General features: G+C 42.9%; 1 protein-coding gene across 5 annotated transcripts in view; it reads right to left on the bottom strand.

Annotated features, from left to right (window-relative positions):
• tcea1 (transcription elongation factor A (SII), 1) overlaps nucleotides 1–26668 on the bottom strand; it is a 69383-nt gene that overhangs the window by 23106 nt on the left and 19609 nt on the right. For 3 of the 5 annotated variants that reach the window (XM_048529802.2, XM_048529804.2, XM_059646052.1), the window contains 2 exons: nucleotides 13667–13772; nucleotides 894–981 (listed from right to left, as the gene is read on the bottom strand). In XM_048529802.2, the coding sequence (XP_048385759.2) occupies nucleotides 894–981; nucleotides 13667–13772 (194 nt within the window). Of the gene's footprint in view, nucleotides 1–893; nucleotides 982–13666; nucleotides 13773–24752; nucleotides 25009–25900; nucleotides 25978–26668 lie in introns of those variants that run through there. The other 2 variants (XM_048529805.2, XM_048529806.2) reach the window with 2 other exon arrangements.

Raw genomic sequence — 26668 nt, 5'->3', positions numbered from 1 at the left:
TGCAGAACACCTACGCTCAGTTCGCACTAAACAACTGCACCTCCCAGTCACAAACCATTTCAACTCCCCCTCCCATTCCTCAGACGAGATGTCCATCCTGGGCCTCCTGCAGTGCCACAACGATTCCACCTGAAGGTTGCAGGATCAGCACTTCATACTTCACTTGGGAACCCTGCAGCCCAATGGTATCAATGTGGACTTCACAAGCTTCAAAATCTCCCATGCCCCAACCGCATCCCCAAATCAGTCCAGCTTGTCTCCACCTCCCTAACCGGTCCTTCGCCCCACCTATCCCCTCCTCCCACCTACAGCCCCGCCCCCACCTTTTACCTACTAGCCTCATCTCACCCCCTTTGACCTGTCCGTTCTCCCTCGACTGACCTATCCCCTCCCTAACTCCCTACCTACACTCACCTTTACTGGCTCCATCCCCGCCTCTTTTACCTGTCTGTCTCCTCTCCACCTATCTTTTCCTCTATCCACCTCCCCCTCTCTCCCTATTTTTTCAGAACCCCTTTCCCCTCCCCCATTTCTGAAGGAAGGTCTAGGCCCAAAACATCAGCTTTCCTGCTCCTCTGATGCTGTTCGGCCTGCTGTGTTCATCCAGCTCTACAGCTTGTTATCTCACCTTCAGTGTATTGTGCTTCACAGATTTTGTCTAATAGAGATAAATTGAAAAATGAATTTTGTGATTTGTTAATCTAGCTTCAGTAAATCATTTCAATGGCCAGGTTTGTAAATATTAAAGAAAAAAAAGACAGAAGTAAAATAAGAAACAACTGAGATGGTGTGGAGGTCTCCGTATTAATGGAGGCCACCTAGACAATTCTTTTGCCGTTAAATGGAAGCTCTGATGTTGAAATTTTCTTAATTTAATTTCAAGAGGCTATCACCTTTCTTCCTTTGCTTCTGGGCTGTTTTGTGCTAAGGACACAGAATCCCTTTTCTTCTCTTCAGAAGGTTTCTCAGTTGATGGGCCATCTGCAAAATGGCATTTGATTTAAACATAATGTCAAAACCTTTTAAAAAAGCACTTCATAAAACACCTTACCAAATAAAACATGAAAGTAAATAGTACAGTAAAATTCACATCATTTGGTACCTCACCAGCTGGAATATTCTACCATGGATGTCGTCCTTAAGTGTTATTATTGCAGTGTAAAAGTACTGCTGTCAGTCTGAAGTAATTGTGAAAGATTTGGCTTAAGGTTGAAATATCTTTCATTCAGTGCTTATAGTGAGAAGTAGTCAAAAGGTGGAGAGGTTCCAAGCCACTACAAGTTGAAGCATATGTAAGATATATTTTCCATTCTATTACTGTTACCACAAACTGCAGTAATTTAACTGACATTTTTGGTTTACTGGTGCCACCCAATTCTAGTGTGCACTGGTCAACATATTTTACTGCAGTGTAAAACCAAACACAGCAAAGTATACACTCTGGTGACAGAACTGCAAGAAACACTATTCACATCTGGAGATTGTAAGAACTGCCAATGTCAGAGTCAGAGATAACAGTGTGCAGTGGTCTCCACCTTCTAGCTGCGAACCATTTCAACTCCCTCTCCCACTCTCTAGGCACCATGTCCATCTTGGGCCTCCTCCAGTGTCACAATGACGTCACCTGGAAACTCGAAGGGCAGCTCCTCATATTCCGCCTTGGAAGCCTACAACCCAAAGGTGTCAATGTGGACTTTACCAATTTCAAAATCTCCCCAGCCCCGGCCTCATCCCATGACCACCCTCTCATTCCCACCTCCTTGATCTGACACAACCCCTGTCCGCCATCTCTTCCACCTGTCCGCTCCTCCCACCTCAATGACCAATCCCCACCACTGCCTACCAGCACTCACCTATCACCATCCCACTACACTCCCCAGCCCCACCACCCCTCTCTCTATTTATTTCCTAGCTCCCTTCCTCCTCCCCCATTTCTGAAGGCAGTTTCTGATCTGAAATGCCAACTTTCCTGCTCCCCTGATGCTGCCTGGCCTGCTGTGCTCCTCTAGCTCCGCACAATCCACAGGCTACTTGTATGAAAAAGTGGGGTCTTTAGAGTCGTAGAATCATACAGTACAAAAACAGACTCTTCAGTCCAACCAGTCCATGTCAAGCGTAATCCCAAACAAAGTTAGTCCCACCTGACTGGTCCTGGCCCATACCCCTCCAAACCTTTCCTATTCACGTGCCTATCAAAACGTCTTTTAAAATACTGTAAATGTATTCGCATTCACTACTTTCTCAGGAAGTTCATTCCACTTGAGAACCACCCTCTAGGTTTTAAAAAACTGCCCCTCATGTCTTTTTTAAAATTTCTCTCCTCTCACCTTGAAAATGTGTCCCCTAATCTTGAAATTCCCCATCATAGGGTAAAGCCAACTACCACTAACCCGATCTGTACCTCTCCTTTCTTGTTTAAGGAAACTTCTAACAGGTTACCTCTCAACCTCCTAGGCTCCAGTGAAAAAAGTCTCAGCCTTTCTTAATAACTCAAACCTTCGATGCCTGGAAACATCCTATAAATCTCTTCGAAACTGTCTCCAGCTTGATATCCTTCTTATACAACTGGGTGACCAGAACTGGACACAATATTCCAGAAGAGGCCTCACCAATGTCCTCTACAATCCCAACATGACTTTGCAATTCCTACACTGAAATGATCAGCAATGAAGGCAAGCATACCAAATGCCTTTTTAACATCCTGTCTACGTGTGACGCAAACTTCAGGAGAATTATGCACCTGCACCCCGGTTCCTCTATTCTATAACACTACCCAAAACCCGACCATTAATTAGATAAGCCCTACCCTGTTTGTTGTACCAAAATGCAGTACTTCAGATTTATCCAGATTGAACGCCATCTGCCATTTTTCAGCCCGTTGACTCATTTGATCAAGATCCTTTTGTCATCTTAGAAAACCTTCTTCACTGTCTATTATGCCATAAATTTTGGTTTCGTCTGTAAACTTACTAACCATGCCTTCTATATTTTAATTTAAATCATTTGTATAAATGACAGAAGTGGGACAGGCCTCCGGTTGAAAAAGCAACCCTCCACCGCTACTCTATCTCTTGCCGTTAAGCCAAATATGTATTCAATTCGCAAGTTCGCCCTGAGTCCCACACAACCTAAATTTTGAGTCAACCACGCAGAACCTTGTCAAAGGCTTTACTAAAATCCAAATTAGCGATGGCTATTTCTCTGCCTATCAACCAACCATTCAAGTTTGAGACATAATTTTCCTTGCAAAAACCATGCTGACTATCCCTAATCAAATTTTGTCTCTCTAATTGATTTCAATTCCCATGTCATTGGAAGATTTTAGGTTAAGATCACTTTTAAAGCAACCAATTCAGCACACAATGTTATAATTTTACAGTGTTTTTTCTTTATTAACAACAAATAACAGAGAAAATCCTTGAATAGCTCTTATGAATTCAACAAATGTTTAAAAGACAGACAGTTTGAAATGTAGAGATGACAAGATATACAGCTGGATGAACACGGCAGGCCAAGCAGCATTAGAGGAGCAGGAAAGCTGACGTTTCAGGCCTGGCCCATTCTTCAGGAATGGGGGAGGGGAAGGGGTTTCCGAAATAAATAGGGAGAGGGGGGATAGAAGATGGGTAGAGGAGAAGATAAGTGGAGAGGCGACAGACAAGTCAAAGAGGTGGGGACGGAGCCAGTAAAGGTGAGTGTAGGCGGGGAGGTAGGGAGGGGATAGGTCAGTCCAGGAAGGACAGGCAGGTCAAAGGGGGCGGGAAGAGGTTAGTAGTTAGGAGATGAGGGTGGGGCTTGAGGTGGGAGGAGGCGATAGGTGGGAGGAAGGACAGGTTCCAGAGGCAGGGACAAGCTGGGCTGGTTTCGGGATGCAGTAGGGGGAGGAGAGATTTTGAAGCTTGTAAAGTCCACATTGCTATCATTGGGCTGCAGGGTTCCCAAGTGAAATATAAGGTGCTGTTCCTGCAACCTTTGGGTGGCATTGTTGTGGCACTGCAGGAGGCCCAGGATGGACGTGTTGTCTGAGGAATGGAAGGGGAGTTGAAATGGTTTGCGACTGAGAAGTGCAGCTGTTTAGTGCGAACTGAGCTTAAGTATTTTGCAAAGCTGTCCCCAAGCCTCTGTAGAGGCGGCCCAAACAGGAACAGCTAATGCAGTATACCATATTAGTAGATGTGCAGGTGAACATCTGCTTGATGTGGAAAGTCTTCTTGGGGCCTGGGATGGGGGTGAGGGGGGAGGTGCAGGGACAGGTGTTGCACTTCCTAATGTTGCAGGGAAAAGTGTCAGGTGTGGTGAGGCTGGAGGAGTGTGGACAGGACAAGGGAGTCCCAGAGAGAGTGGGTCCCTCTGGAAAGCAGATAAGGGTGGGGAGGAAAAAAAAATGTCTTCGGTAGTGGCCACCTGAAGGTTGCAGGAAAAGCACTCATATTCTGCTTGGGAACCCTGCAGCCCAATGGTATCAATGTGGATTCCCAAGCTTCAAAATCCCTCCTCCGCCTACCGCATCCCAAAACTAGCCCAGCTTGTCCCCGCCTCCCTAACCTGTCCTTCCTCCCACCTATACCCTCCTCCCACTGCAAGCTCCACCCTCATCTCCTAACTACCAACCTCTTCCCGCCCCCTTGCCCGGTCAGTTCCTTCTGGACTGACCTACCTCCTCCCTAACTCCCCACCTACACTCACCTTCACTGGCTCCACCCCTGCCTCTTTGACCTGTCTGTCTCCTCTTTATCTATCTTCTTCTCTACCCATCTGCATTCCCCTCCCCAACTATTTATTTCAGAAACCCCTTCCCCTCCCCAATTTCTGAAGAAGGGTCTCGGCCTGAAACATCAGCCTTCCTGCTCGTCTGATTCTGCTTGGCCTGCTGTGTTCATCCAGCTCTACACCTTATTATCTCAAATTCTCCAGCATCTTTAGTTCCTATTATCTCTCAAACTAGTTTGAAATGTATTTTTATTAATGAGAGGGTCATCAAGGTTTTATTCTACCAACGGCATTGTGTCAGCGTTAAATGTTCAACTCAACTAACTAGCATGGTAAAATGTAAAATTAAGCGCAAATGCTACTAAACCCCAATTGCCATCTCAGAAACACAATTCTTAACATGTAGGTGTCAACCCCCCGATCTATGTTATCCATACATGTGGTTCAATTCATAATTCAGTTGAATTAATCCTTAACAGAACATTATGCTCCAGCAAGTTGCCATTCTTACTTCCTGGATTCCCCAAGGCTCAAACTCTGCAACCTGTAAATACAAAGCTGTTGAACTGTATACAGTTTGGGCTTAGACACGTCAACGACCAGAAGGACAAGAACCCATCAAAAATACAGTAGGGGCTGATTCTAAGCCCTCACCTGGTATAAACCATACAGGAAACAGTTAAAACAAAGGTGGAAATTTACATACTCCAACTTGTTTGATTGCAGTCTTCAATTGAAAGTCTGCTATCAAATCCTCAAAGAACATACAGTCATATAGCACAGAGACAGATCCTTTGGTACATCCAGTCCATGCTGACTAGACATCCAATCTGGCCTAGTCCCATTTGCCAGCATTATCCCTCTAAACCATTCCTATTCATATATCCATCCAAATGCCTTTTAAGTGTTGTATTTTCACCTGCCTCGACCACCTCCTCTGGGAGCTCGTTCCACACACACACGGCCCTCTGTGTGAAAATGCTACCCCCCAGGTGCTTTTTAAACTATTCCCCTCTAACCTGAATTCTACACGTTAGTTTTGGAATTCCACCCACCCATACCCCATCCTACGACAAAGACCTTGGCTGTTCACCCTATATCTGTGCCTCAGGACTTTTATAAACTTCTATAAGATCACCCTCATCCTCAGATGGTCCAGGGGAAAAAAAAGCCCCAACTTATTCACCTCTGCCTACAATTCAAACACTCCAGTCCTGGCAAAATCCTTGTAAATCTTTTCTACACCTTCTTAAGTTTAACAACATCTTTTCTATACAAGAGTGACCAGAATTGTATGCGGTATTCTAAAAGGGGCCTCACTAATGTCCTACACAGCCGCAATATGACATCCCAACTCCTATATTCAATGCTCTGGCCAATGAAGGTTATGCTGCCAAACACCTCTTTCACAACCTTGTCTACTTGTAACTCTACTTTCAAGGAACTATGTTCAGCAACACTCCCAGGGCCCTATCATTAAGTGCGTAAGTCCTGCCCTGGTTTGTCCTACCAAAATGCAACAGCTCACATTTATCTAAATTACACCCACTCTTCCACTCCTCAGCCTATTGGCCCATTTGATCAAGGTCTGATTGTACTCTGAGATAATCTTTTTCATTGTCCACTACACCACCTATTTTGGTGTCATCTGTAAATTTACTAACCATACCTCCTATACTCCTATCCAAGCCAATTTATACAAATGATAAAAAGCAGTGAACCCAGCACCGACCCTTTGGCACACTGCTGGTCATAGGCTTCCAGTCTAAACAGTAACCCTTTACCATCACCTTCTGTCCATAAGTACCCTAGTTTCCATGTCTTCTCCACAGTAAATACTGATGCAAAATATTATTTTAATATCTCACCTATCTCCTGTAGATCACATACTGTAAGGGGCCCTATTCTCTCCCAAGTTACTTGTTTAGCCTTTATGTACTTACAGAATCCCTTTGGATTCTCCTTAACTCTGTCTGCTAATACTATTTCATGTCCCATTTTTACCCCTTTTATTTCCCTCTTAAGTATACTCCTACTGCCCTTATACTCTCTAGAGATTCACTTAGTCCCAGTTGTCTAAACCTGATATATGCCTCTTTCTTTTTCTTGACCAGAGCTTCAATTTCTCTAGTCATCCAGCATTCCCTATACTTAGCTGCCTTGCCTTTCACACTAACAGGAATATAGTGTCTCTGAAATCTAGTTATCTCATTTGTAAGGGCCTCCTACTTCTCAACCAGCCTCCTCCAAATCAACTTTCAAAAGTTCCTGTCTAATACCATCAAAATTGGCTTTACTCCAATTTGTAACTTTTAACATCTTGATCAGTTCTATCCTTTTCCATAACTATTTTAAAACTAGTAGAATTAGGACCATTTTCCCGAAAATGGTCACCAATGAGACCTTTGTAGCTTGCCCTGCTTTATTTCCTTCTCCAGTGCGTACATTCACATACTGAATCACACCGTTTTCTTAGACACACTTGAACACAATGGCAGTCCCAATGCACATTTGGGAGGTTGAAGTTCCCTACCGATATCTTCTATTGTTCTTACTGATATTTGGGATCTTATATGTTTTCTTCTCAATTTCCCACTGGCTGCTGGGAGGGCCTATAATACAATCCCAACAAGGTTTCATACCGTTCTTATTTCTCAGTTCCACCTATAAAACATCACAGGACAATCTCTCAGGAATATCTTTTAAGTACTACCATAATGTTATCCCTAGCCAAAGATGCCACTCCACCTCCTCTCATGCCTCCCATTCAAACCTTCCTATAGCATCTATACCTTAGAGCATTAAGTCCTGAACATCTCTGAGCCATGCTTTTGTAACTGCTATGATATCCCAGTCCCACGTTCCCAACAATGCTCTAAGTTCACCTTTGTCACCTGTTAGGCTTCTTGCATTGAAGTAAATACAATTACCAGCCTTATGTCATTCACTCCAAGCTCTTATATGCCTTGATGATTTGACCTGTTCCCCTTAACTACTGTACCAATCTCAGCCTTTTCTCACTATCACTTTGGTTCCCCTTTCCCTTCTTCTCCCCTGTTCTCCTTCACTAGCTTCAAGCCTCCAGAGTTGGACTAGCAAATCTCCCCACAACAATATTGGTCCCCTTCTAATTCAGGTGAAGTCCATCTCTCTCATGTCATTCCTACCCATGAAGAAATCCCAATGGTCTAAAAATGTGAATTCTTGTCCCCTGCACCAGCTCCTCAGCTACATACGCATCCGCTCTATCCTCCCATACCTACTCCCCTTAGCATGTGGCACCGGTAGTAGTCCAGATATTACTACCCTCGAGGGCCTACTTTTTAACTTCCTGCCTAATATCCTGTATTCTGTTTGTAGAACTTCATCCCTTTCCCTACCCCTGGCATTGCTGTCAAAGTGCACAACGACCTCCAGCTGGTCACTCTCCTCTTTCAGAATATCCACAGAATTCACAGAATCACTACAGTGCAGAAGCAGGCCATTTGGCCCATCAAGTCCACACCAATCCACTCCATCCATGGAACTCGACATTTCCCATGGCCAATCCACCTAACCTGCACATCTTTGGACTGGGGGAGGAAACCAGAACACCCAGAGGAAACCAATGCAGACATGGTGAAATTATGCAAACTCCACGTCGACAGTTGTCCAAGGCTGGAATTGAATCTGGGTCGCTGGGCACTGTGAGGCAGCAGTGCTAACCACTGAACCAGTGTGCTACCCCTACATATTCTGCACCCTCTCCGAGACATTCTTGACCCTGGCACAGGCAGGTAACACAGATGGCAACAGAGACATCCATCAGTGCCCCAGACTAGCAAGTTCCTTCTTACGATCAATTGCTCAGAACCTGACATATACCGCAGTCCAGTTGAATCAGTCACAGTACCAGAAACCTGGCTGTCAGTGCTATACTCACCTGAGAGACCATCACCCCTACTGTATCCAAAATAGGCATACCTGTTTGAGATGGGGCCAAATTCCTGCACTATCGGGCAACCTCACCTGCAATTCGTAGCAGTCAATCTCTACCTGATCGTATTTGCTGCTTTCTTACCTTCCTGAAAGTGCCATCCTTCACATCCTCTTGTTCTTGTAAGCTCCTCATTGATCGGAGCTGCTGTTAGAGGCAATCCATGCTGTCTGATAGAATTTGCAACCTAACACACTTCCTGCTGACATCTCCAACAACAATTCAAATTCTCCCTGATCTCCAACATTTACTCTTCCTGTTGGATCGCCCTAACAAAAAGCCATTTCTGCCCCTTTAACAATCTGCAGACCGAGAAATTGCCTAAAAACAAACACAACACACTTAGCTCAAAAATGCAACATTAACAGTCTTTCTAATCAAAAACATTGCCCTGGGATAACTTAATACCAATCCTTAATATTAAAAGTCAAATCAAGAGTATAAACACAGCATAAACACAAGAAATAATGCTCTCACCTTGCTCATAATAGATTAATTTTAAAAAGGATTAAGATTTAGACGTTTTAAAAGCAATCACTTAGCTGATTAAGCTCAAAAACCAAAAGGTCACCCTCTTCACTTGTAGTTTTGGGCAGTGATTTTTTTTCTAAATCACTAATATTTCTACAACTGCACCTGAAGCTGGATGTAAGACCTCCCACTTCAGCCATGAAACTTCACTGCTTGTTTGCTATTTCAGTGAAATCTGATATCCAGAGCCTTTGTGTAACTTCTCAATCTGTCACCTGTGAAACTATACTTGTTAGCTGCTCCATAAAAAGCTAAACTCCAAGCCTTATGCAATTCCTCAACCCTCCTCTCCTTCCTCCCTTTTAAGGTCTCCTTGTTTTTGACCATTTTCTAAAAGTTCCAAAAACAATGCAAAACTTGTAAAAACAATTATAAAAACCTCAAAAACCAAGAGCTGCTCTCATAGCCACAATCTTCTCCCATCCACCATTTTTTTAAAGAACATTTTGATTAAAGGCTGAATGGATTGGTGAACTCTTGACAAAGTGTCGCACAAAATCTCTTGATGTCTTCAAAAAGCTTTCATCAAACCTCCAGCAATAAGGACATTGTAAAAAAACAATTACGCCCTTATATAGATTTCAGAATTCTTCGTAACGTGTTTACTGCCAGCATTTGAACTAATTCAATTGACTATCACTAGAAATGCCATGCAATTTATTAGTCAAAAGACAATTTAAGGGGTAATCATATGCATGAAAATCTTCTGTGCTATTGCTCCCAACACATCTTTAACTTTTTTCCCCAAGTTAGCTATTCTAGCATTTCAGCTCAAGGCCCCATCTTGGTTTGTTCAGATGAGAAGACAGACAACAAGATATAGCCCAATGGTTAGAACTGTGTACCCTCATTCTGCCACAGGCAACTACTGAAACCAAGGGATATCTGCTGGTGGTTAATGCAATGGATTGGGGTAACGTAGTGACATGGGATTATAGAAGTAGCTGGCAGACAAGAAACAAAAGAGTAGGAATAATTTTAAAGAATTATAAAATGTATGGAGTTTAGTGCCGAAATCCAAAAGCCTCCCAAGTTGGTGCAGTGAGCAGATAGGTGGGATATCAGATAAAATGTAGAGAAGTATGAAATGATGTACTTTACTAAAATGAACATCCAAAGATAAACTTAAGTGATGAATAAAATTCTAAATGAATAGGGAGATTGGTGAATACGTGCATAAATCATTGAAGGTGGGCAGGTGGAGAGCTACTAATAAAGCATAGTGTTGGCAACTTTGGCTTTATTAATTATGTCACTGGGAGCAGAAGCAAGGAGTTGGTGTTCAGCTTGTATAAGTCACTTGCTAGAACTCAGACAGAGTATGGTGGGCAACTGTGGACACCGCACTATAAAATAGGTGTGAATGCACTGGAGAAAATACAAAAGTGATTTATAAGAATGGTTCTACACATGAATGAAGATGTGAAGAGGTCCCAAAATCATGAATGGGCTGGACAGAATGGACAGTGAGAAGCTTGCCCCATTCACAGAATGAATAAGAACTACATTTGAAGTGATGTGCAAAAAGGAGCAAGGGTGAAATGAGAAGGAACTTCTTCACACAGTGAACAGATTTGGAATGTACTGCTGGAAATGTGGTGGAAGCAGATTCAATTGAGACAAATAGGCATTGGATTAGTGTTTGGATAGAAATAATGAGTAAGGATATAGAAAAACCAGAAGGCTGGCACTAGGTGAGGATGCTCGATTGAAGAGCCGATGCAGGCATGATGAATGAACGGCTTCCTTCTGTGTTGTTACAATCCTAAAATTGTGTAGTAAAAGGATCTTTTTCTGAGTACTGCAGGAATCAGTACTTGAACCCCAGCTATTAACATAATCTATTAATCATTTAGATGAGGGAACTAAATTCCAAGTTTGCAGATAATACAAAGCTGGGTATGGGTGAGCACTGATGCTGGAGTGTGATTAGGACAAGTAGAGTGAATGGGCCAATGCATGGCAGATGAAGTATAACAGATAAATATGAGGTTATCCCATCTAGTAGCAATTGCAGGAAGACAAGCTATCTCAAACTGCAATAGATTTGGGAAGGAGGAAATGTGCAGTAAGACTTGGGCATCCTTGTAATGTTGAAAGTAAGCATGCAGGTGCAGCAGGAAAATGATGTGTTAGCCTTATACTGAGAAGATTCAAGTGCAGGAGCAGGGGTTGTTGCTATAATTGTACAGGGCCTTGATGAGAACCACACTTGGACTATTGTGTGCAGCTTTGTCTTACCTGAGGAAGGACTTTCTGGGTATGGAGGGAATGCAACAAAGACTTACCAGTTGATTCTTGGGGTGGCGGCACTTACATACGAAGAGAGGCTGGCTCAGGTTAGGATAAAATTCACTGAACGTAGAAAAATGAATGGGACCTCAAACATTATTTTAATAGGTCTAGTTAGGATAAACACAAAGATGTTCCCAATGACTTAGGTCGCAGTCTAAAGAAACACAGTAAGTCATTTAGGACCAAGATGAGGAGAAATTTCTTCACCTAGAGGGTAGCGAGCCATGGAATTCTCTGCCATAGTAAGTTGTGGTCAAAACATTGACTGTTTGCAAAAAAAGAAGAGTTAGATATAATTCTTAGGGATAAAGTGGGTCAAAGGATATGGAGAGAAAGCAGTAACAGGGTACTGAGTTGAAATGACAGGTCTGATCATATTGAATGATACAACAAACTCCGAGCTGAATGGCTTCCATGTAATATTGCCAGATTTATGTATAACAAGTCTGCATAGACAATCCATTATGAAGACCAGCACAGTAATTTAGTAGGAAATTTAAAAAGGAAGAGGAAAAACACAACAAGCGACTGTTTTGTGAAGGGACGTACTCAAGGAAAACAGCCCTGTGGAGAAGTGGGTAGTATGTCTCATCTGAACGAGAAGCTCAGGGTTCAAATTCTACTCCAGGACCTAAATGGTTCAGTAAAGCCTGTGAATGCTGCTGGTGCGAATAGATGTGATGATTGCGCTTTCACATTCACAATATACTAACCATTTTATACATTATAAGTTACTTTTCTACGTTTTTCAATAATGAGGATATTCATGGCACTTGCCACCTGCCATTGGCATGCGTTGGAAAGAGTTACTGGATGCCATTCAATCTCCTTGGCTGTAATATTTACTGGCAACAGAACATGTGAATGAGAAAATGCAGTCATCTAATCCATTCGTACCAGCAGCATTCACAATTAACCATCAGGTCCTGGAGTTGAATTTGAACCTTGAGCTTCTGATTCAGATGCAAGGATACTACCCAATTCTCCAAAAGAACTATTTTAGCCATCCTACGGAAAGAAAATTCGAGTGTCTGCCCATAGCCCTTCACTGCAATTTGCATGCAAAATTGACGTTGCGACAGCAACCTATGAATTCTTCAGCAGGCTAGTTGGCTGGATGGTCAGTGAAGATCAGATTGGTGCCAACAACACCAATGAGTTCAATCACCACTCTGACTGAGGTGGATTTGAGACTTATTTTTAATCACAAAACCCAAGAATAAAAATGTTTGAACATATGTATCCAATGCTGTATGGGCAACACTCACATGCTTTAGCCCATTTTCCCTCAGAATATGCAAGATTTTTGGACAATTTAACACTCCTCCCTTTGACATTCTGGTAAAATTTTAAAATTTTACCAGACTTGCCTTTCTGGCAGATGCAGCTCATCACCAATAATGAGCTAGCAAATAAAAGTGCCTCAAGAAAAATCAAGAAAGTAATATGTACATAATTATACTAAACAACACTTTTTAAATGCAAAAAACAAAATTGCTGGAAAAGCTCAGCGGGTCTGGCATCTGTGAAGGAAAAAACAGAGTTAAAGTTTGGGGTCCAGTGACCCCTCCTTATACAATATATGCAAGGAAGTACGCAAAGTCATAACATTTCATACAAGCATAGAAGTGTAGAGTTAATTTTCCTGCCTTCTACACAGCATTTTAAACCTTTTCAGGATACCAAAGAGTTTACTCATGACAACTGCACATTTTATATTTTTGCTTTCTAGGTAACTATCTGAACTACTAAACCGAATACATTAGTAGTTTAAAGACGCAGTACATTGATAGTACAGTGTATAATCATACCATAAAGATGCTTGGAGAAGGACACAACTTCAGCAAAAGGAATACTAAAATAATGTAGGCATTTTGAAAACAACAATATCTTAGATTTTGCACATTTCCAAAGTATAAATACAACAACTTGTAGTTAAGCACAAAATATGCAACACACTTATGACACTTAGATTTTTACGATTCTTGTCTCAAGTTTTTCACTTGAAATTTCTACAGGCCAGTGGACTGGGAAGATGAGAAATAAATGATCCATTATCTTCGTTCATGTTAAACTGTTCAGTAAAAGCTTTAATCGAATATCCAGTTCATGAGAGAGTGGTGTCTGGATACTGAACACCAAATAATTCCTTACCTAAAAGTTTCTTCCAGGATTTAATAAGGGATTTTGCCAAAGATATGACATCATCTTCTTTACTCTGCTTCCTAATGGCATTTACAGACATTCCAATTCTAGTAGACTGCAAAACAAAAGAAACATTACCTATGAACTAATTCTTTTCAATAATATTAAAATAATTCCAAATATAACAGCTATGTAGACTTTGCACATAAAAGAAAAGCAAACCTGAAATTAACCTTAATATTGTAAATGAATTGGAAGCCTAGAGAAGACACCTGTTCAGCTTTCAAAAAGTTGAATATCATTTGTATTTTTATTAACCCACATGACATTTTAAAAAGAACCTTCTAACAACGAGAGTTTTCATCCTGCAGATATACATACTCCATTGTTTTTTTTTAGAAAAAAACAGTTGATTTTAACCATTCTATTTCTAAACCAGTTTTCCTGTGGGCATTAAACATGAAAGCAGACAAGATTCATCCTAAATAGCTGGGAAAGTATGGCTGTCAGCAAATTAGAAGTTTGGATAGCCAATCACAAATATCAAATCATAATATCACAGCATCCGCAACTCTTCCTTTTTAAAAGGAAACTGGTTGCATACTAGCAACATATTCTGCTTCCTACTATTTATCTTCAGCATGGGCCACTAACACGAGAATTTCCAACAATGTAAGGCTCACAGTATGTACTCGATAAGCACCTGTTGCACAAGAATGACAACGACAATTAAACAAAAACTTGGAACTTGTATCCCTTATTTTGCCTCTTAAAAGGAACAATCAAGCTGATCAGCACTTACAGACAAATACGATATAACAGTAAATGCCAGACTGAGCAAGTACTCAAGACAGCAAGCAGCGCAGGAAGCCTGCAGGAACTAGGCTATTTCCATACAAGAACAACCACAACAGGGCTGGATCAAATCCACGCTGGAACCAACATTAGAGTAAACATCAAGTTGCCACAGTCTTACCAACATAGGGTTGCTTTCTCACTACACAGTGATATGGGTGGTGGTTTAACCTGAAGGTCTCTATACTGCAGATGGAGGAGGAAAGGTTAAGGTGGGGTCCTTCCTGATAACCTCAGCTGGTGAGGGATTTGAACCTATGTATTGGCATCACTGTACATCAAAAAGCAGCCATCCAGCCAACTGAGCTAACCAACATAATAGACTCAAGCAGAGAACAAATCCTCAGACAGCAGTCTTTACCAAGCAGGTGGAAATGGGTCTCGAGAAGAGAATGCAGACATACAGTAGAGCTCCTCAGCATCTCAGCTAGATAGCAGGATGCTGTCCTGCCACTTTAACTAGACCAAAGCTATCCCAGACAATAACCCACTTGTCTTCTGGAGTCAGTGAACCATTTCTAATTATCACAGTCCTATACTTTATCTAACTAACTAATGCATGAAATTTAAATTACTTCTATTTCATAGGGTGATAACCTATCAGAAAATTACTTTCAGATCATCGACTGCCCAACCATGGCCACAAACTCTAAAATCAACAAGCGACCTCATCAAACAAACAAAAACTGCTAAGATAGGTTCAAAACTTGCAGGAGCTCAGGAGTCAAGAAGCTTTGTTTTGGAGATGGCAACTTGACAATTTACCAGAAATGGGTTCAAGAGAGTAACTACCAAGTATCACCCAAATTTTGATCTAAAGTCAACACAGCAACAGGTTTATAAATTTAAATAAATATTTAACTATGTTAACACTTAGCTACAGTCAAACAAATTCTGTGATTTCAATGGAAAAATCTTATTGCACAGTACCTGAATGAGCGCTGCAAGTCCGAGATGTCATCTGCACACAGTTATATGAACACTATTTTAGCAACAGCATTATTACTGACACAGAGGCACACTGTTACAACCGTTTGGAGGTAGGGACCGATTCCTTTCCCAGCCTATAGAAACGAAACCCACCCCCATTCCCCCCAAGTTGACTGTGGACAAGAGGCAGACAGGACTGAAGCATGCAGCAGTCTTTATTCTTATTCAAGCAATCACTGGTTCCAACAGGGAGGAGGGCAAAGATCTCCCCTGAATCTGGCCTCAACATGAGAATGGAGTTGTTCTCTTAAATTTCTTGGAAAGAGATCAAAGACACTCTGGCTTTTTACAGTAAAACACAATATTTTTCTACATTTTGCGTTACATTAATCAGGACAATGTGGTCACTGTGCCCTTCCTCTTATTCTATACACACAATCCTGTGAAACACTTAATTAATGACGGCCACTCCTGCGGTCAGCCCTAGGTTCTAATGGTCTCATGATGTTTAACAGGCATTGTAATCTGCAGGACTTTCGATCTTTCTATTCATCCTATTCAAATTCCAAAGTTACTGGCTGTACTCCTTTGAAAATGTCTCAGATTTGCTTATCTCTAAGGACCACTTGAATTCTATTGTCCACTGTATTCTTATGCTATCTCTATCAATTTCTGTTACTCATTTTATATTTTCCCATTGTCCTAATTATATACTATATAAACAAGACAGGTGGTTGTAACTAACTGCTATAAAGATTTGTAACATTGATCTCTAACATTAATTTAGTTATACGTAAAGTTTCATTATTACCCCTACTGTTAGCACTCGTGATTATCTGAAGAAGCTTTAAATAGAATCTATTTCTTAACATTATGAATGATGTTAAGGGAAAAAAAACTACTGCAAAATAACTTTAGCTGCTGTTTTCACAGCTGCGTGATGAGTTAGGCTGACTGTTTTATGGACTGAGATTTACTGACCTTATTCTGACTGATTCTTTTCACCTAATGGAACAACATCCTTTCATTAATGAGGCTGGAATCAATTACTTGTCATGGTTCAATGAATTGGTTTAACGATACAGAATTTTTACGAGCCATAGTCCCACTACTTCCTCTGTGTTTGTTACAAAATTTCAAACTGCTTGTCCTTGAACATCCTCTTATTGAACTGTCCCCGATTGCTGTTTGCGCAGGGCCCCCTTTCGCCTTGGAATTTCTGCTTTTCAAAAGCACTATCCTTTCACTTAAGCATTGAAGCAGGCTTTTAATTCAGTTTATCCCCTCGTCAGTCATAGCGGGTCTTTCAAATATGGACAGCTCCAAAACACAGTGCTCCTCTGACCACAATAAAGTTTGAATTTAAAAAGGAAGTTAATTTTGCCAATTATACACTAGTTTGTATATAGCTTAGTATCAGAAATAAGTCTGTCATGTTCCTTAAGTTAACAAATAGTTTATTGCAAAAACCTTACGAGAAGCAAAAGGCTTAAAATCCATTTTAAAATATGTCCAACTACCCATCTTGAAAAACAAATGCACACAAATCCTTCCAAGCCGAGAAAAGATATAAAACTCTGGACAGCGTTTATCTTATAAGTTCTTTAAAAATAACTGTTAAATTCAGAAAAAAAAAATCCTGTTTGTCCAAATGCTGTTCTGCAGCTATTACTTTTCATACAAACTCCACATACAGAGGTTTCTTTCTTGGTCAGTTATGACTGTTAGGATCCTCTTTTGCAGAGACAATAGTGTATATTCAGATTTCTCCTGGAAGTACTCTCCATTTGCAGTGCATCTTCAACTCTCAAACTTTGATGAGGAGTTTCATAGAAAGAGTGACAGCCCCGTGGCAAGTTCTTGTTGACACTGGTTTTCGAAACTTTTTGTTGACTTTTTGTTACACTCACAAACTAGGTAATTTGATCTCTGAAAGTATTGCAAACTTAGGAGCTCCCTGTGTTTTACAAATAGATTTTGTTTAGAAAGTTCAGACACATACACATACCTAGCCAATGATTAAACTTAACATTTTAGATAATACGTCTTCATAATAACAAAAGGCAAATTGTGTCATGTAATGCATGTTATTTGTTAAACATTCACGGCAGAACGCAAATTCAGCAATAGGGCAGCTGCACTAGATCGCCTCATCTCAATGTGGTACCAGCAAATCAAACTCCCCATTCACCAAATCTCATACCAGAACTTTCTTCTGTCATTGACCAAAGCACTAGCTGCTCGGCGCAATGCAAAAATAAAAGCCATCACAAAATAGCAAACAACCAGTACAGAGATAATGGGAACTGCAGATGCTGGAGAATCCAAGATAACAGTGTGAAGCTGGATGAACACAGCAGGCCAAGCAGCATCTCAGGAGCACAAAAGCTGACATTTCGGGCCTAGACCCTTCATCAGTCTAGGCCCGAAACGTCAGCTTTTGTGCTCCTGAGATGCCGCTTGGCCTGCTGTGTTCGTCCCACTTCACACTATGTTACCTTAAACAAACAGTACAAGCCAGTTTTATAAATGAAACCATACAAAATTTTCCACAAAAATCATCTAATCACCAGAGATAAAACGGTGTGAAGCTGGATGGACACAGCAGGCCAAGCAGCATCAGAGGAGCAGGAAAGCTGACATTTCAGGTCAAGATAATAAAATGTGAGGCTGGATGAACACAGCAGGCCAAGCAGCATCTCAGGAGCACAAAAGCTGACGTTTCGGGCCTAGACCCTTCATCAGAGAGGGGGATGGGGGGAGGGAACTGGAATAAATAGGGAGAGAGGGGGAGGCGGACCGAAGATGGAGAGTAAAGAAGATAGGTGGAGAGGGTGTAGGTGGGGAGGGAGGGAGGGGATAGGTCAGTCCAGGGAAGACGGACAGGTCAAGGAGGTGGGATGAGGTTAGTAGGTAGCTGGGGGTGCGGCTTGGGGTGGGAGGAAGGGATGGATGAGAGGAAGAACCGGTTAGGGAGGCAGAGACAGGTTGGACTGGTTTTGGGATGCAGTGGGTGGGGGGGAAGAGCTGGGCTGGTTGTGTGGTGCAGTGGGGGGAGGGGATGAACTTGGCTGGTTTAGGGATGCAGTGGGGGAAGGGGAGATTTTGAAACTGGTGAAGTCCACATTGATACCATATGACTGCAGGGTTCCCAGGCGGAATATGAGTTGCTGTTCCTGCAACCTTCGGGTGGCATCATTGTGGCAGTGCAGGAGGCCCATGATGGACATGTCATCAAGAGAATGGGAGGGGGAGTGGAAATGGTTTGCGACTGGGAGGTGCAGTTGTTTGTTACGAACTGAGCGGAGGTGTTCTGCAAAGCGGTCCCCAAGCCTCCGCTTGGTTTCCCCAATGTAGAGGAAGCCGCACCGGGTACAGTGGATGCAGTATACCACATTGGCAGATGTGCAGGTGAACCTCTGCTTAATGTGGAATGTCATCTTGGGGCCTGGGATGGGGGTGAGGGAGGAGGTGTGGGGACAAGTGTAGCATTTCCTGCGGTTGCAGGGGAAGGTGCCGGGTATGGTGGGGTTGGAGGGCAGTGTGGAGCGAACAAGGGAGTCACGGAGAGAGTGGTCTCTCCGGAAAGCAGACAGGGGAGGGGATGGAAAAATGTCTTGGGTGGTGGGGTCGGATTGTAAATGGCGGAAGTGTCGGAGGATAATGCGTTGTATCCGGAGGTTGGTAGGGTGGTGTGTGAGAACGAGGGGGATCCTCTTGGGGCGGTTGTGGCGGGGGCGGGGTGTGAGGGATGTGTCGCGGGAGATGCGGGAGACGCGGTCAAGGGCGTTCTCAATCACCGTGGGGGGAAAGTTGCGGTCCTTAAAGAAGTTGGACATCTGGGATGTGCGGGAGTGGAATGTCTTATCGTGGGAGCAGATGCGGCGGAGGCGGAGGAATTGGGAATAGGGGATGGAATTTTTGCAGGAGGGTGGGTGGGAGGAGGTGTATTCTAGGTAGCTGTGGGAGTCGGTGGGCTTGAAATGGACATCAGTTACAAGCTGGTTGCCTGAGATGGAGACCGAGAGGTCCAGGAAGGTGAGGGATGTGCTGGAGATGGCCCAGGTGAACTGAAGGTTGGGGTGGAAGGTGTTGGTGAAGTGGATGAACTGTTCGAGCTCCTCTGGGGAGCAAGAGGCGGCGCCGATACAGTCATCAATGTACCGGAGGAAGAGGTGGGGTTTGGGGCCTGTGTAGGTGCGGAAGATGGACTGTTCCACGTAACCTACAAAGAGGCAGACATAGCTGGGGCCCATGGCCACCCCCTTAGTCTGTAGGAAGTAGGTGCGGAAGATGGATTGTTCCACGTAACCTATCTATCTCCTTCCCAAAATCCACAAACCTGCCTGCCCCGGTCGACCCATCGTCTCAGCCTGCTCCTGCCCCACCGAACTCATCTCCACCTATCTGGACTCCATTTTCTCCCCTTTGGTCCAGGAACTCCCCACCTATGTCCGTGACACCACCCACGCCCTCCACCTCCTCCAGGACTTCCAATTCCCTGGCCCCCAACACCTCATATTCACCATGGACGTCCAGTCCCTGTACACCTGCATTCCGCATGGAGGTGGCCTCAAGGCCCTCCGCTTCTTCCTGTCCCGCAGGCCCGACCAGGCCCCCTCCACCGACACTCTCATCCGCCTAGCGGAACTCGTCCTCACACTCAACAACTTCTCTTTTGACTCCTCCCACTTCCTAATTCCTCCGCCTCCGCCGCATCTGCTCCCACGATAAGACATTCCACTCCCGCACATCCCAGATGTCCAACTTCTTTAAGGACCGCAACTTTCCCCCCACGGTGATTGAGAACGCCCTTGACCGCGTCTCCCGCATCTCCCGCGACACATCCCTCACACCCCGCCCCCGCCACAACCGCCCCAAGAGGATCCCCCTCGTTCTCACACACCACCCTACCAACCTCCGGATACAACGCATTATCCTCCGACACTTCCGCCATTTACAATCCGACCCCACCACCCAAGACATTTTTCCATCCCCTCCCCTGTCTGCTTTCCGGAGAGACCACTCTCTCCGTGACTCCCTTGTTCGCTCCACACTGCCCTCCAACCCCACCATACCCGGCACCTTCCCCTGCAACCGCAGGAAATGCTACACTTGTCCCCACACCTCCTCCCTCACCCCCATCCCAGGCCCCAAGATGACATTCCACATTAAGCAGAGGTTCACCTGCACATCTGCCAATGTGGTATACTGCATCCACTGTACCCGGTGCGGCTTCCTCTACATTGGGGAAACCAAGTGGAGGCTTGGGGACCGCTTTGCAGAACACCTCCGCTCAGTTCGTAACAAACAACTGCACCTCCCAGTCGCAAACGATTTCCACTCCCCCTCCCATTCTCTTGATGACATGTCCATCATGGGCCTCCTGCACTGCCACAATGATGCCACCCGAAGGTTGCAGGAACAGCAACTCATATTCCGCCTGGGAACCCTGCAGCCATATGGTATCAATGTGGACTTCACCAGTTTCAAAATCTCCCCTTCCCCCACTGCATCCCTAAACCAGCCAAGTTCATCCCCTCCCCCCACTGCACCACACAACCAGCCCAGCTCTTCCCCCCCACCCACTGCATCCCAAAACCAGTCCAACCTGTCTCTGCCTCCCTAACCGGTTCTTCCTCTCACCCATCCCTTCCTCCCACCCCAAGCCGCACCCCCAGCTACCTACTAACCTCATCCCACCTCCTTGACCTGTCCGTCTTCCCTGGACTGACCTATCCCCTCCCTACCTCCCCACCTACACCCTCTCCACCTATCTTCTTTACTCTCCATCTTCAGTCCGCCTCCCCCTCTCTCCCTATTTATTCCAGTTCCCTCCCCCCATCCCCCTCTCTGATGAAGGGTCTAGGCCCGAAACGTCAGCTTTTGTGCTCCTGAGATGCTGCTTGGCCTGCTGTGTTCATCCAGCCTCACATTTTATTATCTTGGAATTCTCCAGCATCTGCAGTTCCCATTATCTCTGATTTCAGGTCAAGACCCTGCTTCAGAAATAGGGGAGGGAAACGGGATTCTGAAATAAGTAGGGAGAGCAGGGAGGCAGATAGAAGATGGATAAACGAGAAGACAGGGCGTGAGGAGACAGACAAGTCAAAGAGGCGGGGTTAGGGCCAGTGAAGGTGAACGTAGGTGGGGAGTTAGGGAGGGGATAGGTCGGTCCAGGGAGGACAGGCAAGTCAAGAAGGAGCAAGAGGTTCGTAGGTAGGAGATTGGGGTGGGGCTTGAGGGTTGAATGGTTAAGGAGGCAGGGACTAGCTGGACTGGTTTTGGGATGCGGTCAGGAGAGGGGAGATTTTGAAGTTTGTGAAATCCACACTGATGCTCTTGGGCTGCAAGGTTCCCAAGCGAAATATGAGATGCTGTTCCTGCATCTTTCGGTGGCAGCTAATCGCCACCCTTGTGCTGGTCTGCTGTTAATAATTGCCCGTTGTAGTTCTTTAAGTAATGATACATCACTGGTTCTGATAAAATTGAAGGAAGTAACTTTCTTTTAGTTAGGGAGACTGCTAACAGCCTTGCAGGTTGTTTCCGTCTAATTCTAGACAGCTTGGGTTTGCATTTTTCCATTTCAACATAAGCAGCAGCAGCATTATGGTTGGCTGAAGACAACAGCTATGTTGGAATGGTAGTGATGAATGCTGGCTTCCTGAGCGAGGTCAGGAGGTTCATGTTCCAGGGTCCCTCTACCAATCCCACAATGAAGTAATTCAACAATTTTAGCCATGTATCAGGCAACAGATTGCTGGAATTCAGACAGCCTGCAAGCCTCTTTATTTGTAACTTTTACTCATACTTCCAAGCTGATATTGCATAGCAGATGTTTGTGGTACAAGTGCAGATCCCGATGTTAAGAGATATTTTCTACCACTGCAATGGAAGGTGAAAGGTCAGTCATCAGAACTTGCACCTTGGATCCATACGTGTATTTAGAACTGGCCAGCACGCGCACACTGGGAAGCAGCAGTTTCAAGGCCTCTACAATGCCCTGTGCTAGCTGGTACTGGTCTTCTCCACACTTCTGGGCAGTAATGACAAATTTTCTTCGTCGTGCTAATGCTTGACACATCACTTGTGTAGCACCTACTTCTCTGTAGCATGCCTCAAAAGGGCTTCAAAGCCCATCACTGAAGGGCTTTACATAACATGCATCTTCACCATCCGGTGAGTTGGCATCTGCACCACACACATCCTGGTTGCAATCCATGCAAGCATTATGACTTACCAGATCCCTTCCCTAAACTATTCTCTAAAGCACACAGAGTATTAGTATTTGAGCTTGCAGTTGTGGGTGAGTGAGAAAGAAAGTTAACTTCTAACTGACTGTCACCCTGCTCTTCCACCTCATCTTTTTGTACATTATAAAACCAGAACCTGGATAGACAATCTGAAAAGAACAATTACTGTAGCAGCAGGCAAGCAGGACGAAAAGCTGGTGGTACATGCTTAGACCTTGCAGCTTGTAAAACACAAGAAACTGTGGAATAAGGGGATTGGAACGTGCAAATGAGAACTTGGGATGAGAAAACTGACAATTTTGATTATTATAGCCTCAGGGCTAGCAAAGACATTAGTCACGGTCACTCCAATATTAAGGAACAACATTTTGTCCATTGTGCAAAAAGCTGTTCCCTGCTGGTCAGGGGCTCTTACCTGTGATTATGCGCGCCTGTCCTATAAGAAAAAGAGAAGGGTGCCAGTGGATCTAGTACAATATGTTTGGTTGATGCGGCTGTTATGATTGACTATATAGCATAATGTGCAAAGTCCAAGACATACCTGAGAGTTTTGAATCTGTATTAATGAGTGATGGTGAGGTGAAGGGATAAGCATTAGTCAGCAGTCATGATTAAGGGAGATCACCTTAGTAGGTGAGCAGAGGAATGTCATACACTAAGTAGACAGAATGTACCTTCCCTTTAAAAAAGGAAAGCCAGCTTCAATTCACGCAGGCCTCCCACAATTTTTCTTGAACTATTGGGGCTGGCAGGCATTCAAAAGCATGCTAAACACTGGCTGAACACTCATCATTTAACCATGTATGCTGCCTGAATCAGAAGCACCAGACATGGGTTAATTGTGTCATGATCTACACACTCATCTAAATCGCAATAGACTTTGCAGTCTTTTAATCCTAATCGAACCACCTGATATTGGAATTGTTATCTTGCTGCATATTATGGTAATATAGGAAGAGAAAAAAACAAGATGACAGAAGTAAATATAGTGACTGATTCTTAGAAATACAAGATTGTATTTCATATCTTCCTGCTTAGCCTCACAAACAGAAGATATGCATCAATTTAAATAGAATAATGCTGTGCCATCTTCTGTTCAAAGTTAGAATTAAACTGAAATTTACAAATTACAAGCTATTCATTAGAGAAACCTGAGCTGCAGATAACTTAAATGCAGGAGTCATTCTGATTTTTTTTTAAAGTCATCAAACTGTATGTCATCTAGATCAACACTAAACAGTGCTGTTCAATATATATTCTACTGGTCAAACCTTCATTTGCAGAGATGTACCACAATCAAAATTAACTGTTGTTTTAGAATGGTACTTGAACATGTGAAAATTCATGAAGTCCAATTATGTTACAGCAATAACTTTAATTATGGTGACCTATTAGATAAATTTATCACAATACAAAATAAACTAACATTTACTCACACTTTTTGAACCCATCTTACACAATTCTTATATTTAAATTTTCTTATTGCAAAGAGACAAATTCTATTTTTATAATTGTGCTGTATACATCACTTCATTGACTAAAGAATCTTCAAATTAATCTTAGGAATTTGCTGGAAAAGACAAAGAAATAAAAGCTGAATTCTTAAATAATAATTTGTACAATTCATCAATTATAACTTTACATAAACACGGTTTTTTAAAAAAAATCATTTCACCACGTTTTAATAAGAACAAAATGTTTTCTTTGTTTTAACACTTCTGAATTCAGTTATATAAATCAGATAGAAAGCACCTATTATTCAGTAAAACCTGCTGCATTGGTAAACTATCACTGACAAAAAAACCTTGGAAATGCAGAAGCAAAAGCTGACTTGTACAACAGGTTATCACCCAAGACACTGCTGATGGTTTATTGGGGGAACTAAGGCAGTTAGACTCTTTACGATGATCCTACACAGCAGAGGCCTTGGGTGCATAACAGTGCTTGGGGATAACAGGTTGTGCACTATTTTACATAATTAAAACTTCTGAGTTTACTGGTATGATTAGCAAAAGGTGAAGCAACCTGTGTAGCCAGCTGAATGGGAGAATACCCACCCTCAAAGATCAGAGTTGGTGTAAGTTTTCTTGTCTCCTTTCAGATGAATGTTAAAGTTACTGGAATCTTCCTGTGATTGATAATTCATAAAAGAATTTTTCATCCTTAGTAACGGCTTGTCTGATTGAATTTTAATCAAACAGTTTTGTTCCAGTAACCAGGCAATGATTATTTCAAGCATTCAGAAATGCCGGACACGAGATGCAATTTGTGCTTCTGAAAAGATTTTTAGATTAGATTAGATACCCTACAGTGTGGAAACAGGTCCTTCAGCCCAACAAGTTCACACCGCCCCTTGAAGCATCCCTCCCAGACCCATCCCCCTATAACCCACACATCCCTGAACACAATGGGCAATTTAGCATGGGCAATCCACCTGGCCTGCACATCTTTGGACTGTGGGAGGAAACCGGAGCGCCCGGAGGAAACCCACGCAGACACAGGGAGAATGTGCAAACTCCACACAGACAGTTACCCCAGGCTGGAACCGAACCTGGGTCCCTGGTGTTGTGAGGCTGCAGTGCTAACCACTGAGCCACCGTGCCCCCCTAACATTTAACATTCTATCATACAAATTTCAATACAATACAGAGATCATACACCACTTTCAATTCAAGCAATGAAAGAAAAAACTGACATATTGTTAAAGCTTTTCACTTAGCACTTATCTGCAAGAACGCCAACTTTCTGAACAATCCCGGGTGTGCCAAGAATTACACTTGTAGATAATCTAAGACAGAAGATCATCACTCGGACTTGTATATGAATGATGAATTGATCTTACATTCTAATTGCAATCACAGAAATGCAAATTACACCATTTTTAGCTGTCATGTTCAAAAAAGTTTGGTTTATAACAATCTATGAAGACTTGCCTTCAGAAAAAAAAAGGATCAACAGATTTAAATGACAATAAACCACAAAAGGGCCACTTAGACTTTAACATTTTTAGATTATCAATGTCACAGTTATAACACTCGACTGGCAACCCTGATGTCATGAATTCAAATCTCACCCACAAAAGCTATAAAACTGAATTCAGCAAAATGAGTCAATTGTGGGCTAGTACCAGGAAACATAATCATGAAAGGTTCCAGATTATCATAAATGCCCAAATGGCTTACAAAGCAGAACCTGCCATCCCTACCTGGTCTGGCCTACAAGTGACTCCAGTCCCACGCTACATGGTTGACTCAAAGCCCTCACAGATGAATTCAGTAGATTCTGGTGGGACAATATCATAAAGATTTTGATGCATTTTTTAATGTATATAATGATCTTGGCAAAATGGTAACTCTTAAGGCTTTTAAAAAAGAATAACTGTAGATCCAATGCTACTCACTAACAAATTGCATTTATTAAGCACTACACAAATTTTGACATTCATATAATGACATAAAATGGACGACGGTGAACCAGAAGCCCGTTTATATCCCTCCTGATTTATCTTACCATTGATTTGAATGGAAACAAAAACATATCTGGAAAAGATGTAAAATGAGCTTCAAAACTGCTGTACCCACCATCATAAAGGGTGAAATTATACTTTTGGAGTAGTATAAAAATTTTCCAGTGTTTAATGTTCAAAATATGTAATGACTGTTATCAGTGGAGTTAAAAGAAGCATAGACAGCATTTTATAGAGGAACCGAAGCTAATAAGTGTTTAAGGAGAAAGTTCCATAGTGTGAAGCTGTAGCAGCTAGAAGAGGTAGTGCTACCGATTGAGCACAACTAAATTTACATAAGATGAAACTCTTTATTCCATACTCGCACATTCATCCAGATACAGGAATATATTAATGACATCACCAACGCAGGAAATGACATCACCAACCCAAGGAAACCTAACCAGATAAATAGAAAGCGGGACATAACACCAGCGCTTTGTCGGAGACTCACTGATGATGTTACCT

The sequence above is a fragment of the Stegostoma tigrinum genome, chromosome 5, assembly GCF_030684315.1.
Source record: "Stegostoma tigrinum isolate sSteTig4 chromosome 5, sSteTig4.hap1, whole genome shotgun sequence".
NCBI classification, from domain to species: Eukaryota; Metazoa; Chordata; class Chondrichthyes; order Orectolobiformes; family Stegostomatidae; genus Stegostoma; species Stegostoma tigrinum.
The sequence above is the reverse complement of the archived record's forward strand: the minus strand, read 5'-3'. Positions and strand labels throughout refer to the sequence as shown.